This window comes from Ochotona princeps, chromosome 14, assembly GCF_030435755.1.
Source record: "Ochotona princeps isolate mOchPri1 chromosome 14, mOchPri1.hap1, whole genome shotgun sequence".
In the NCBI taxonomy this organism is placed as follows: Eukaryota; Metazoa; Chordata; class Mammalia; order Lagomorpha; family Ochotonidae; genus Ochotona; species Ochotona princeps.
In genome coordinates this window covers 39,321,749-39,335,800 of record NC_080845.1, presented here as the reverse complement: position 1 = coordinate 39,335,800, position 14,052 = coordinate 39,321,749, and the positions used below count along the sequence as shown (strand labels likewise).

At 38.5% G+C, this 14,052-nt stretch overlaps 1 protein-coding gene across 1 annotated transcript; it reads right to left on the bottom strand.

Annotated features, from left to right (window-relative positions):
* Positions 1 to 9,899: 9,899 nt before the first annotated feature.
* On the bottom strand, positions 9,900 to 13,852 carry IZUMO3 (IZUMO family member 3). The gene is made up of 7 exons (XM_012925800.3): positions 13,421 to 13,852; positions 13,209 to 13,283; positions 11,620 to 11,709; positions 11,416 to 11,433; positions 10,893 to 10,973; positions 10,431 to 10,521; positions 9,900 to 10,153 (listed from the first exon to the last, which is right to left on the bottom strand). The coding sequence occupies exons 1-7, from the start codon at positions 13,650 to 13,652 to the stop codon at positions 10,012 to 10,014; spliced, it is 729 nt and encodes a 242-aa protein (XP_012781254.2). The 5' UTR covers positions 13,653 to 13,852; the 3' UTR covers positions 9,900 to 10,011.
* Between the last annotated feature and the right edge of the window lie 200 nt (positions 13,853 to 14,052).

Here is a 14,052-nt window from a genome sequence, read left to right as displayed (position 1 = left end):
CGAGGGCATATGTAGAAGAAGACACCAAGATCTCAAGCACATGCTTGAAAAGCAGAGGAGGGAATATACTACCCCTTGTGAACATCTTAACTTGGCCTTATTCACCCTAAATTTTGTTCAGATGTCACCCTCTGGTGAGCCGCCAGCTGTACGTCACTGGAGGCCCCTTGCAGGCCCAATGCAGGTGCTTTGGTTTGATGGAACGGCCCTGCCACCCAAAAGTGGAGAGGTCCTGACCCCTTGTAACTGTAGGAAGAGGGTCTGCTTGTGTCTTCCCAGAATCTGAGCCGCAACCTGTGTGGGTGCCTGCTCGTAATGTCAAGCCCTGGACCCCATCCACTGGAGGATGCCCCTCCAGTAAGACAACCTCAGGACTTCATCCTGAAAGATCCATCACCATGGAGGAGACAGTGGAGAAGGAGGCCAGATCCCTCCCAATACCGCGTGACCTGGGGAATTTTAAGAGATTGGCAGATCCAGTATAACAGCTGTCCCTGACCTCATGATGTATTCAAATCCCTAATAGATTAGGGCCACAGAGAAATCTTCTACCTTCAAATGTTTAAAAATCCTCAGCTAGATCGTAACTCTATGAGAAACAGGTGGTTTATATATGACAGATTCTTGATTTGGACATTAAGAAAAGCTGTAAAGGCTTACAGTGGGACCTTTGAGCATCCTTATTACCTCTTAAAGGTGGTTACATGATCTCTTATAGACCAGGAAGGGATCCCTTAGCAGAGCAGCAGGACAAGAGGAGGTTTGTAATCCCAGTCCCAGTGAGACCCTTGGAGGCCTCCCAAGAGCTTTTGCTGAAAAGCAGCAGACTTTTTCACCAAGGGCTGTCAAGAAGGACACCCAGGACCATGTCTCAACTGCCAAAGAGATCAATGGAGGCTTGACTGCCCCTGAAGGGTGAGAACTTTGGGGTCAGCCACCCCCCATTGAGTCTCCCACTCAGGACTGAAGCAGCCCAGAATTCTCCACAGATGCCGGTGCCTCAGCAGCCAGGTGCCCCGGGTGGTCCTCATGGTAAAGGGAAACAAAGTTTTCCCTCTGGACATGGGAGAACAGCTTTCTCTTTCGTTAGCTCTAGATTTGGCATCCTTTCCTCTTAGAGTGATCATAAGGGTCTCTTGGCTACCCAACTTAGCTCAGATAAAGACCTCTGTTCTCATTTAGAACATAGATAGAAACTAATAGAGATAAGAACATCGAGGAAAGTTGGCTGGCCTGTTACTACCCAGCCTGTTCCACTGACCAGGCCCCTACAGGGCTATTTGCCAGCCTCCCTTTAAGATTTTTGCTAGAACCATGGAGGTGTAGGATACCTTTACTGCTCTGATGCAGGGTCCATGTCTTCTTCATCTGGTAACTTAAGGAGGATTTCTATATGCTTCTCTATATAGCTTGGTCTCTTAGAACCATTTAATCGCTTGTCTCTGCCATAAGTATATAAAATTCTGCAAAATTTTACTAGAGTGCTAATAACTACTGGATTGTTGTGTAAATCCTTTGCAAGTTACTATATGATTCATGTAAGTCTTTATAACAAGTGCTTTGTTATTGTACTATGTTCCAGGATGCTGTAATTGCTTTAGAGGATCTAATATGCCTGTTTCCTGCCTAGATGCAAAATGGGCTTAGCATCTTAATGCTCAAAAGTTAGCAAGAGAAGCTTCCAAGCTTGAATCAATGTCAGACTCCAGATGACTTCTACCTTCTATCTAGAAATGACCCCCTGGAGAGTGCCCTGCTGCTGCCCTTAGACTTTCAATGCCCCCCTTTCAGCATGAAGAAGCCAGAATAGTCGCCATCCTATGTCCCTGGCAGCAGCTAGGGTCCATTCTCCTGGGGGGATATGAGGAGCCAGATGGGTGATAGGCAGTTAGGGTCTCTGGTCCCTGGTGAAGTTACCTTTTAATTTCCCTGGTGTATTGGACTTAATATCAAGAACATTCTACATTGCTGTGATAGGCATTCTGCCTGCAATGTGATGCTATAGGGTATGATGTTCTTATGTTAAATTTTGCCCTCAGATGTGTATACCAACATCCTAGAAACACAGGACTTATGACTGCCCTTATGGATGAGGTCTTTGTGGAAGTATTTGTTCCAAAAGCAGGGGGTGGTGGGAGATGTGGGCGATAACCCTAGGCTCTGCCCTGCTGCCTGGAGAGCATGGCTTAAGCCTCACCATCCCCATGGCCTGAGGCACAGCTTTCAGGTGTACATGTGGAGTGTCACCTCCAACATGGCTAGAAGGTCAAGGGAAATATACCTGAACATGACCTCTGACATCACCGGAAGATCGAGGGAGATAGACGTGTCATACAGCCAATTACGACGTCTTTGGTGGGCATGGGGTCTGGTGGAAGGCTCCCTCCTACCCTCCCCTTCCTTACCCTTTAAAACCTGTAGCCTGTGAGTGATAAAGTGGACATTGCTCACTAGGTTGTCTCTGGTGGTTCTTGTGGCCGAAGGCCGTTGTCTGCCTCACGCTCGGTGACAGGGGCCTGCTGGCAGGTCTAAACCCCCGAGATGGATGAGCAAATAAACAAACTGAAGAATACATAAATAATGTTTGGGAGACAGAGAAACCTAAATAGACGCGACCATCTGGGAATAGGACCGAAGGTGGGATTACATAGACTGCACAATCAAAGACATGTAAAATGTGTCAAAGTGTTTACAGTTCTCTTTTCCAAATGAAAATGGAATGGAATATGTTAGTTACTTATTTTATTTGGACTTCTGTCTTAAAATTGGTAATTCTTCATGACCCAAAAAATCGAAAAGAAGTGAAAGTGGAAAATTTGTTTCTGGAGAGGCTTGGTTCAAGGAGATTAAAGATGAGGCCAGTGAAGTAAGCCCTTTGGGATGTGGAAAGGACCTTAACTTCCACAGTGGCAGGGGAGATTTAAGAGATGTTTAAAAGTGGAAATCAATGCTAATTGAAAAGTAACTGGCTGGGGCAGATGGGTTTCTATCTTCTGGATAATTTATGATAGTCACAGAGACTATGCTAGCCAGGAGAAGGGTTTATGATTTGGGACTGGAATGATTCTAGCACTTGAGACAGAGAAGTTGGAAAACATTATATAAACTGGCTACATACCATAAAAAATGGATTCTTGCTAATATGAGAAAACAATAGCTGTGTTAAACCTGGAAGCTTCTTATTTGCAATTATGGTTTATTAGACTTCCTTCTTTTCCTTCTCATTCAGAGGGAAATTATACATTCTTGCATCTTAGAAATAAATTCTATATTCTATAAATTAACCTGTAGCCTGTAAATAAATTCTATATTCTATAAATTAACCTGTAGCGTGTTCTAGATCATTCCTTCATTATTTATATTCCATAATATAGCTCCCTCATTTTCCTCAGTCCCAGGACATTACTGTCATAATCAGCTGGTATAAATGTAGACTTCTTCAATTGCCCACTACTTTGAAATGCCACAGCAATATTCCATGTTATTCTTCTTCATTGAGAATTCTGTCTTCATGACAATTTAATTCCTTTTCTCCTCCAGTCCATCAGAGCCTGCATTGTTGCCCTGCTGTCCCCAAGGTTGGTCAGTGATTGCCTACATTCTATAGTCAAAGAATTTTCATTGCTTTCAAATTCTAGGTTTTGAAAATTTTCCCAAACTAATTTTTACTTCCTTCTTAAAGGATCACCCTTGAATTATGCGAGGCAGGTTTTATTCTCACTTTTGAGATTTAAAGCCATATTTTTTGAACTCTTCCCCTGGTTTGTCTACTTCTTAGATACTGGGAGACAGAAGAGAACTCACTTCAATTGTTTTTGCACTTCACACTTAAAGGAATTTAATCCACGTAGGTGTTTTCAACTTCCACTTAGTAATATGTCTGCAAATTCTTAGGTGTACATTTTCAATCACCTCATAAGTCCTTAACTTCCGTTTCTGAACACATATCAGGTACCTGAATCTAGACAGACAGCACTAACTTTGAACTTCAAGGCTTTGGGCCATCCTCTACTGCCTTCCCAGGCCACATGCAGGGAGCTGGAAAGCAACTAGAGCAACCAGGATACAAATCCACACCCATATGGGATCCTAGCACATGAGAGGTGAGAACTTTGGCTGCTAGACTACCATGCTGGGGTGTCTAACTAAGTTTCATGAAAGGCTCATACTGGGATATTGCAGTGTTAGCACATACAGTATAACTGCTGCAGTAGTGAGATGATTTGTATTATTCCTTTATTGCTAAGAATGATTTTAAGTTGAATTTTTACTTAAAGCAAAGATATTTTAACATATGCTAAGTCTGTTATGTGAGCTGTCATCTCAAGCTTAAACCAAAATTGTAAGTGAGTAATTTTGCATCATGTTTGTATTTGAAAAACAGTGCCAGAAGACCTTTCCTGGTAGATGAACGGACACACAGTCTAATCAGATCACAATACTTGTTTTGCATTATAAACTCATAGACACAGAAAAATACTAGTCTTTCCTCATATTGGTGTTTCTAGAGATGATAAAGATCAAACTTTGGATTTATCTTATAAGGCAACTGCAGTTAATTTTCAGATGGAAAGATCGATCATCTATTTAAAGAAATAGTCCAAAGGTGATGAGAATTCAATCTAAGTTAGCATATTGCATAAAGGTTTTCAAAGGAGTTCACATATAAGAGTTTGGATTTTGGTGTCTTAAATATTATATATTAATAATAACACATGGTAACATTTTTGAAATTCGCAGTCTAAAAAATTAAGAGGTAAACTTGTTTACTATAATGCGTTTATAGGTTCATAAATAGCTTATTAGTGTTATGCGTTTTTCATGAAACTTAAGTATTTTTATGTTGCTGTCTGCTCCTCTCAGTCCATTATACTTGCATTTTGTTGTTATAACAATGCATGAATCTTTATTAAAACTCTGCCTTTGGCCTTTATCATGTCTTCCCTATCCTCTACCTAGATGATATGAGCCATCTTTTCAAAATCTAAAATGAATTTCATTTTCTTTCTTTCTTTTTTTTTGGTGGTGGTTGCAATGTTTATACTTGTAAATGTCAACATTGAAATTGAACCTTTTGGTCACATCACCCAAATCCATACTTATCTTTTAAAAACTAAACGTGGTTCCTTTCAATTGGATTTGCTTGCTTTCCTATATTTCCTCTTTAAGAACAAAATCTGGCATAAGTGGATTAAATTGGGAGAAAAACAAAATTCCACTGTCCAGGTGAAGTCAACATATCATACTCTTCTCTATAGTTTTTAAGCTTAGAATTTACAGTCAATTGTTTTACTTATATCCTTTCCAGAGTGATATAAAGAACACTGAAACTCTATTTCTTTTTCCTCACTGTATTCATATTTTCAAATGTTTACTAAAATATCACTTTCATTCAGATTTTAAATAGTGTGATTAAATTAGTTGGAAACAACTAATGAGAGACCGTCATGTACCTGTTGGCCACTTGTATATTTTGCTCTGAATGACAGTTGCTTAAATCCACTGCACATTTTTAATTGGATTGTTTATTTTGCTCTGAAGGATTTCCACTTGCATGTGTGCCAGGGTTACTAATTCCTTGACAGATGAACAGCTTATGGATACTTCCCGTTCTGTAGCTTGTTTCTTCACCCTGTTGATTGTTTCTTTGCTGGGCAGAAACTATTTAGTTATATGTAATCCTATTTGTTTTCTGTCAACTTCTTGTGCCTTTGGGATATAATCTAAAAGACTGCGTGTTTCAATACCCTGAAGCATTTCCATAGTGTGTGTGTGTGTGTGTGTTTTCTAGTTGTGTTATTGCTTTTGTATCTGATGAGAGATAGATTCTGGTTTCATACTTCTTCATGTCTAATACACACAGATCTACAGCAGTGCATAAAAATATTCATCATGACTAAATATCAGGGCTATTCAAATAAACAGAATAATGAGCTGTCACCTCACCATTTTTTTTCTATCAGAAAAGCAAAGGAATAATAATTCATGATGAGGAAGAGAATAAAAGGAATCTTTATGTATTGATAATAGTAATGTAAATTAGTATAGCCAATGTGGGAAGCAGTTTATAGATTCCTCAAAAAACTATAAATGGAATCACCATGTAACACAGCAATTTCACTAAATATCTGTATCCAAAGGAAATCAAAACTATTTGTTGACAATACGGTTACAATTTTTCCTGAAGTGCTGTTTACTATTTGTAAATTTACAGCACTATGTACAAACAAAAACGATCTGTTCATAGACTTATGAATGGGCTACATGCTGTCAAAATACATAATGAAATCCTCTTAATCCACAAAATGGATGAAAGTTTGTATTTTGCAACAATAGAGATGAAAATGAAGGTTACTGTGGTAAGTAAAATAAGCAAAGTGCAGAAAGAAAAGTACTACTTAATCTAATTATTGAATATAAAAATACTGATATAGAAACAGAGTAGAGTGGTTATACCATTGTCTATAACCAGTAGGAAGGAAGGTGTAATGAGAGAATTTGATTAACAAATATTTATATGGAGTAAAGGATTCTGGTGTTCTATTCTACATTAGAGTGATTATAGTTAACAATAATATTCTGTATGTTTTCTTTAAAAACAAAAATTCTAAGGAAAACGATTTTGAATATTTTCATCAGAAAATAGATAAATGCTTGAGAGGATGGATGTATTTACTCTGACTTAGACATCACTTAATGTATGCATGGATAAAAAAAACCAGATGGTACTCCATAGTGCCCAATTTTAATAAACTATATACACTTGTGGCAGTTATAAATAATAAGCCTTTGTATATATCAAAATATCTGTGGTTCCTTTTTAATTTACGTTTTTTGCAATAGTTAAAAACTGTTCAATTAGTGTGAATGAACTTTTTTTTAGCATCTAGTGTTAGCTATCTCTATTCACTGCTTTGTATTTTAGCTACGGTGTCATCTAAATTTCCTTCTTTGCGTGTTTGAGTTTGTTATATTCTTTTTACATGCCTAGTTTGAGTGGCATGTTTTATCTCTAAATAGATAGATAATCCTTAAATTAAATATAATCATATTGTTCACACTTCAAAAATATTTGATAGGTGGTATTTTCATTGTTTATTTTATAATCTGCTTTTTAGTTTAATCTTTAACTCATAAGTTATTCATAAATAACACTTTAAAATTTCCAAATATATACTTTTAAAAATTTTTGGTTAATTTTTCAATTTTAGGCTCGATTATCTGAATTTTCATTCCCTACATTTCTTCATAAAATACTCTTTTGATATTGTTGAAATCTTTTTTGGTTTATCTATTAGATAAGTTGATGATAGCTGTAAACAGGAATGGGGAATGGGGATATTTGTAGAACATCATTCATGGACTATATAAAATTATCAGCTTAAAAATTGCCCTGCGATAGATTAATTGAATTTTGACTCTTGCCTGTGGTTTTCTTGGTAGGAGCATGCCATATCATTTCTCAGGATTTGTCTGATCCACAGGCTAGATGTTTCCCATTCATGTACTGACAAACTAAGAAGCTCAATGAAATAAATTCTTACTGGTATTCATATGCAATCAGAAACAAATGCTTTAAATAAGAATCTTTACTATTCTAAGATACAAGAGACATGTCTGGAAATGGTTTCATCAGTTACACCTCTATGAGATTGAACAGATTTAGGTATTCACCCCCTCCAATGGGATGGCGGACTGAAATGTTTCTAACCATGAGGAATAGCATTTAGTTAAAAAAAAAAAAGCCAACTATAGTCTGCTGAGCTACAGATATTGTAAAGTTTTTAAATGCTTTATCTTTACTAGGAGATTAATTCATTAATTGAGTTTTTAGGCACCATGTTGTTAAAGGTTGTCCCTTAGATCCTACAAAATTGTAACCTTGTAGATGTTCTTTTTACATTTAATAAGCTACTAAGAGCTTGTGTTTAATTTCTTGATTGTGGAAATTTGTCAATCTCCTCCACCCCTTTCCAATACCTTGTTTCGTTCAACATGCAGTTTTAATTTCAGGATTCTCTTGTTAGACTCATGAAATTTGATTATTAGGCATATTGGGCAAACTGTTACTTTTATCATCATATTATTCATTAGTCTTATTAATGAGCTATGGGCTACATAATGTTATAGTTTGCCCCTTTTTCTCCTACTTTGATATGGCAGTGCAATGTCATTTTATTTACCACCTCATTCTTTCTGAAATGATTTAGATATTGTTATGTTCAGTTTTAATCTTTTTAAAAGATTCACTTAATTTTCTTTTTTATTGGAAAGGCAGATATACAGAGATAAGGAGGTACAGAGTGAAAGAACTTCTCTCTGCTGGTTCACTTCCCAAGTGGCTGCAATGGCTGAAATTGAATCCATCTGAAGCCAGGAACAGAGAGCAAAGAGTCAGGAGCTTCTTCCAGGTTTCCCATGTGGGTGCAGGATCCCAAGGCTTTGAGTTATCCTTTGCTGCTTTCCCAGGCTACAAGCAGGAAGTGATGCAGCCAGAATATGAACTGGTGCCCATTTAGGATCCAGGCTCATACAAAGTGAGAATTTAGCGAATAGGCTATTGTGCTGGGCTCCAAATTTATATCTCTAAGAGCCACATTTGATTATTTCATAAAAATAAAAACAAAACGCATAAAACTATCTTTTTTGTGTGTGCATGTATGACAAGGCCCTTAACAACTAATACTTTTATATAACTTTCTTATTTTCTTTAACTGACTTTTAGTTTATTCTGTTTTTAATTAAAGTATTTATTTCCTCATTCTTTTTTTACACAAAGCTTGTTTTTCTTTATGATAAATATTCAATTGGTCTCTTAATATTTGTTTATTTTCTCGTTGCAATTTTCCTTTTGGTGTTCTTTTTACTATGTTTAGAATATGGTGCTTATCTTCTGAATTAAGCTTCTAGTGTAAAAGCAATAAAAAAAAGAGTAAAAAAATTCATGTATTTTATTGCTAACCAGGTTTGTATTTTATTCTGAGCTTTGCCATGTGCTACTTATTTGAAGAATATATGATGAAGATAAGCTCACAATGATCTTCTCTTTGTTAATTTTTCATAACCATGAATATAAACGTACAGCTTTCAGTCCCAATCAGATCAATTTGGTAAGCGTTTTGATAAACTAATAGGTTTGGTGAAGCCTAGATTAATAGCTGTGTGACTTGGAGTTAAAGGTATTTTCTGTTTCTTCATTCCTAAAATGGAGGTAATCATAAACTACAAGTTGTTTGAAAATCCATTTAGGTAATAAAGTAGTATTTATATCAAGTGAAAGTGTATAATGGAAGCAACTATAAAGTAATATCTTTCACTCACTGGTTACTCCTCAAATGGGCACTGCAGCCGAGACTGAGTTACATTGAGGACAGGAGTCAGGAGGTACATTTGAATTCTCTACATGGGTGGTAGCAGCCCAGTTTGGCCATGATCTGCTGCCTTCCCAAGCACAATAGCAGAAAGAGATGAGAAGTGGAAGAGTCAGTACTCAAAATGATACATAAATAAGTAATGTCACTATTGCAAATATTATATGTAACCTCTGGTACCACATTGCCACCCCTTTTGAATTTTTTCATGAACATGCATGTGTGCTTGGTATGAGGAAGATTTTAATGTTACATCAAGGAATATGTATGTATGATAGCTTATGAATATGGAAACAGTAACAAAACCATGATGCAAATAAAAGACAGCCTTAGACATGTAAAAGTTTTCCTAGTTATAGTCATTAACGAGCTTTATTGGCAAACCATTTGTTTTTGCCATTCAGCATATTGTCACGTGCATTACAACATAGCAGTATTCCTTTCTGTAGAACACAGAGTAAAGCCTTTGCCTTCGCACTGCTCCATTGCCTCAGGATCACAGTAAGGATCTCTGGTTTCACTACAGGAACCAAGTTCTTTTTCAGTTTTAAAACAATATTACTCTATGACCACAGAAGAGCTTAGTTCCCAGTTTCGGGCTCTGAGTCGATGCTAAGACCTGTGATAGGTGTTTGTGTATTTATTTTCTTGGCCTAAGATCTGTTCTCTCCTGTTCATTATCTGACATTCCTATTAATTGTTCAAGTTTCTTCTCCAAGTATTTCTTTAGCGTATTTCGTATTTCTTTCATCCTTCTCCGATGAATGACACAAAAATGGAATCTAGAGAAAGGAGATAACCCCATTTCAATATCAGCAGCAACAATCTTCAAAATAATAGATCAAGGTGTTCCCCTTGTCTCTTGTATATCTCATCTGCATTTCTTTGTATTACAACACCTATCCCATCAACATGAATCAATTTCACTCCTAACTATCTAATATCACACATTTTGAAATGGTTTTCCCTTTTTTTCCATTGGGAATGGATGAAAGTTGGGTGGTCCCCTTTCTAAAGCAATGCTTGACGCAGTATTTATTTGGAGGGAGAAAAACTCACAGTAACACAGCACTTGCCAGTATTCCAATTTCTGCCAACAGTACTAGAAACAGTCCTATCTCTCGACTTTCAGCCTTTTTTGGGTCATCCTCTAGAAAAAGAAGAAGGAAAAAATGAGTTTACAGAAGAGAAATAGCAACTTCAGATCTAAATCCAGACTAGGAGACCCCTTTAACCCCAGTTTTTCTCCCTATTTGTTACTTCTTTAGTGTTGCTTGGTTATTTTGATCTTACTGCTATTAGCCCAATTCTCTGCCCCTGGTCCAGCTTTTTCAATCTAGTCATCATTTTGGCCTAGCTCAGTTATTCATCCTGGTACAAATTTAGCTTGCCAGTTTGGTTTTTATTTTGTAACATTATGACTCTGTACAAAGTTTTTCACAAATACTTGTTGGATAAATTAATGAAGAGACCAGGTCTTTGATTCCTAGCCCTCAAACTGCTACACTGCAATTGTATTACCTCCACAATATTCTCCTTTGAAGCACTGGGTGGTGATGCGAAGGCATGTCCAGCAGTCAAGGATGGGACCTTCAATCACAACTAAAACAGTGAAAACAGACAGTCACAGGGGCCATGGCAAATGGCTTCCTGCCTAACTTAGACATAAAGTATGTTTTAGATTTCTGGGATTTCTAGAATTCTTGAGCTTGCAGTACTGTGAATTCCTTCTTCCTTTAGCAATCAAATTTCATAACAGACCAGAACCTATGATTTAGCAGAATTGTAGGGAAGAAGTATGAAAAAAATCCTACTTCAGCATGTACTGGAGCAATGGGCTGTCAACTACACTTCTGGAGGCCTCCAAGCATGTGCAAAATCTGTAAAATGTTGCTAGGTTCTGTTATCAGAAATGGTATTATTGACATTTCCTTTGCAACCACAGGTTAAGAAAACGTGACAGATGGTAGAGAAGGCTACATAGAACAAAGGAGGTGGAAAAATGTGGGCTGAATACTCAAGGCATCCCGTGTGCTGTACTCACTGCAATCTTCAGAACAAGCTAAAAGAGAACACAACATTCCAATGAGTTTAGGGCAAGTTAGCCACCCTCATCCTCAAATAGTCTTTGTTAACTCACTAAATTCAAATCACCCCATCAACCGTTCTAAACAATTGTAAAAGGAGCCCTCATTTCTCTTTCTCACCCCACATAATTTCAGTGTAGTTAGTTGGACATGTTAATTACCAACTTCAGAGAAGCTCTTTAATAACGTCTGTAGTTTGGATTCCAAGGTTTGGCGGATCTCAAGAAGCTTTCCTTGCAAAATAAACACACCTAAGAGGGGTGGAAAAGGATATCAGAAAATTTTATTCAAAGGATCTTTCACATTTACTTGGACAATACGAACTTTTAAAATCATTGTTAATTTTAAAGTTCATTACAAAAATGTGGGGTATACAGAGCCATACAGGCCACACATGGGGATGGAGTGGCTCGAGAGATGGAGTAGCTGGGTGAGAGAACAGTTTCTGTCTTCCCTAATGTATCCAGAGGGATGAAGAGGTAAGGGAAAAGGGTGGACTACTTCTTTCTGCAAGACTACACATGTGCCAGAGAACAGGAGTGGTCCCATGATGCCGCCTCTAGGATGTTGGTTGGCCGGAAATTGTCCCGAGTGTGTTACACGAGTCAAACATGGTTGAGATTTACGTACAGTGGAGAACATATGACTTTCAAATTATGACCTTTGACTAACTAACTACCCTGTTAAAACTCTTTCATTTAATGCATCTTTCTGGATAGGTGGAGATTTTTCACTTAGTGGCTACAGTGGTGTCCACCACATCAGCCTGATTGCTCTGAGAAGCTGTTGGCTTCACTGGACAGATGTGAAATTACTCATTCTATCTTCACACAGGCTTTTAATTGTTCTCTTTGTTCTAAGGCCCATTGACTATCTCCGGCAACCTTATAGTGTCCACAGACTTGGGTGCTTGCTATAGAACTTGGCCTGAAGAGTAGTATAACTTGTGTATCCTTCCACTCTTTGAAAAGGTACTTCAGGTTTTCCATTGCTTTTGAAGAGTGCGCTTTTCAGACTGTCAGGTACAATGCAAGTGGCTTAGTCATGCAATATGTGTTTTGACACTAGACCACACATTCATGGACTCTGATTCTTTGAAATCAGGGATGAGGCCTCCATGAGATTCAAGGAGCCCACTCCTGGCTAGGCCTCCTTTACTCTGCCTGCCCCTACCCCTGAATTTGTTGCACCAATGAGCATAGCAGCGTAGCCTGGGAAGACATTCCAGGGTCCTCTGTTTGGTCTACAGACCTGGCTCTCCTGTGCACCAGTTTATTAGCCTGGCCTGGCCCAGCTCATCATAGCCTGGCTTTTAAATGCTTTAGCAGATGCAATGGCCTGGATTGCTTTGGAACCCTTACCTGGCCCCCTCTCCCACCCCCAGATATGAATTTCTGGTTGCTGGATAGTACAGTTGGCCTGGCCTGGTCCACCCCTAGTCTTCACACATACCAGCAGATAAAGCAACCTGGCCCAGGGAGAGCATTGTGATCCCTTACTCAATCTGCCCCAGTTTTGGTCTCTCCCTCTCTCTCTCTCTCTCTCTCTCTCTCTCTCAGGTACAGTGTCCTGTCTCAAGGAGACCTCTCATGATTGCTTTACACACTTCAAATAGGCCCTCAGTGCTCCCCACACCATCCTGTCCCTATCCTGGTGTGAGTTCACACAAAACAAAGACAGGTGTGCTGGAGGCCCCGAGGGCTCCCACAGTACTGCAGTACAAGCTTTCAACATTGAAATGATACATCACCTTTCCATGTTTCTTTGCTCAGCTTAGAAAATTCATTCTTCAGCCATGTTCTCAACTTGATAACTGTTTCAATAGCTGGAGAGGAAAGGCAAAGTTATTTATAGGGGGATAATTACAGCTGGAAGAAAAGGATAAGGAACCAGGTGTTTTCTTCCCTACCTCCCTTCTCTCTTTAACCTCCACACTCTTAGGGACGCCCAAGCTTCCCTCACCCAACACCCGTAGCATCTTGTTCTTGTGAGAGACCTTGAAGCTTATACGCGTCATCTCCTTAAACTGATGTTCAATCAGTTCAGTTCGACTAGGGACTTCTGAAGGTATTAGCTTTTCCAAGATGGCCTTAATATCCTCTCTGAATTTAGGGTCACACTCTAAACAGCCTCTGACTCCATGGAAGGCTCCCAGAGATAAAGGCAGGAGCAAAAGTAACCAAAGATCACCCATTTCCTTGTCCCCCACCCCCACCCCAACAACAGGTTGCCTTGGAAACTATGCTACTTAGTTCCTTTTCCTTCAAAAATTCAGGACTGAGACCCTGGTTCTGGATATTCTAATTCCTCCTTTCCCTCTGCTTCCATCCCACTCTTAGACAATCTCTTTTCCTCAAGGCTTCCGTTGTTTCTAATTTTGTTCTTCGTTCCAGAGGGGAGCATTGCCTGTTGGAGGTCTGGTACCTGAGTTCTGAATGTAGAACACTAACAGAATTCTGCATTGGGAGATGCCTCCTATGGTATTTATCTTAGTTTTCTCTCAGTTATGTCCTTAATATATTCCCATACCCTTCCTGATTGTTGGACTGGAGAACTCTTGGGATTTTAAATATGATTTGACCCAAATTTAACTT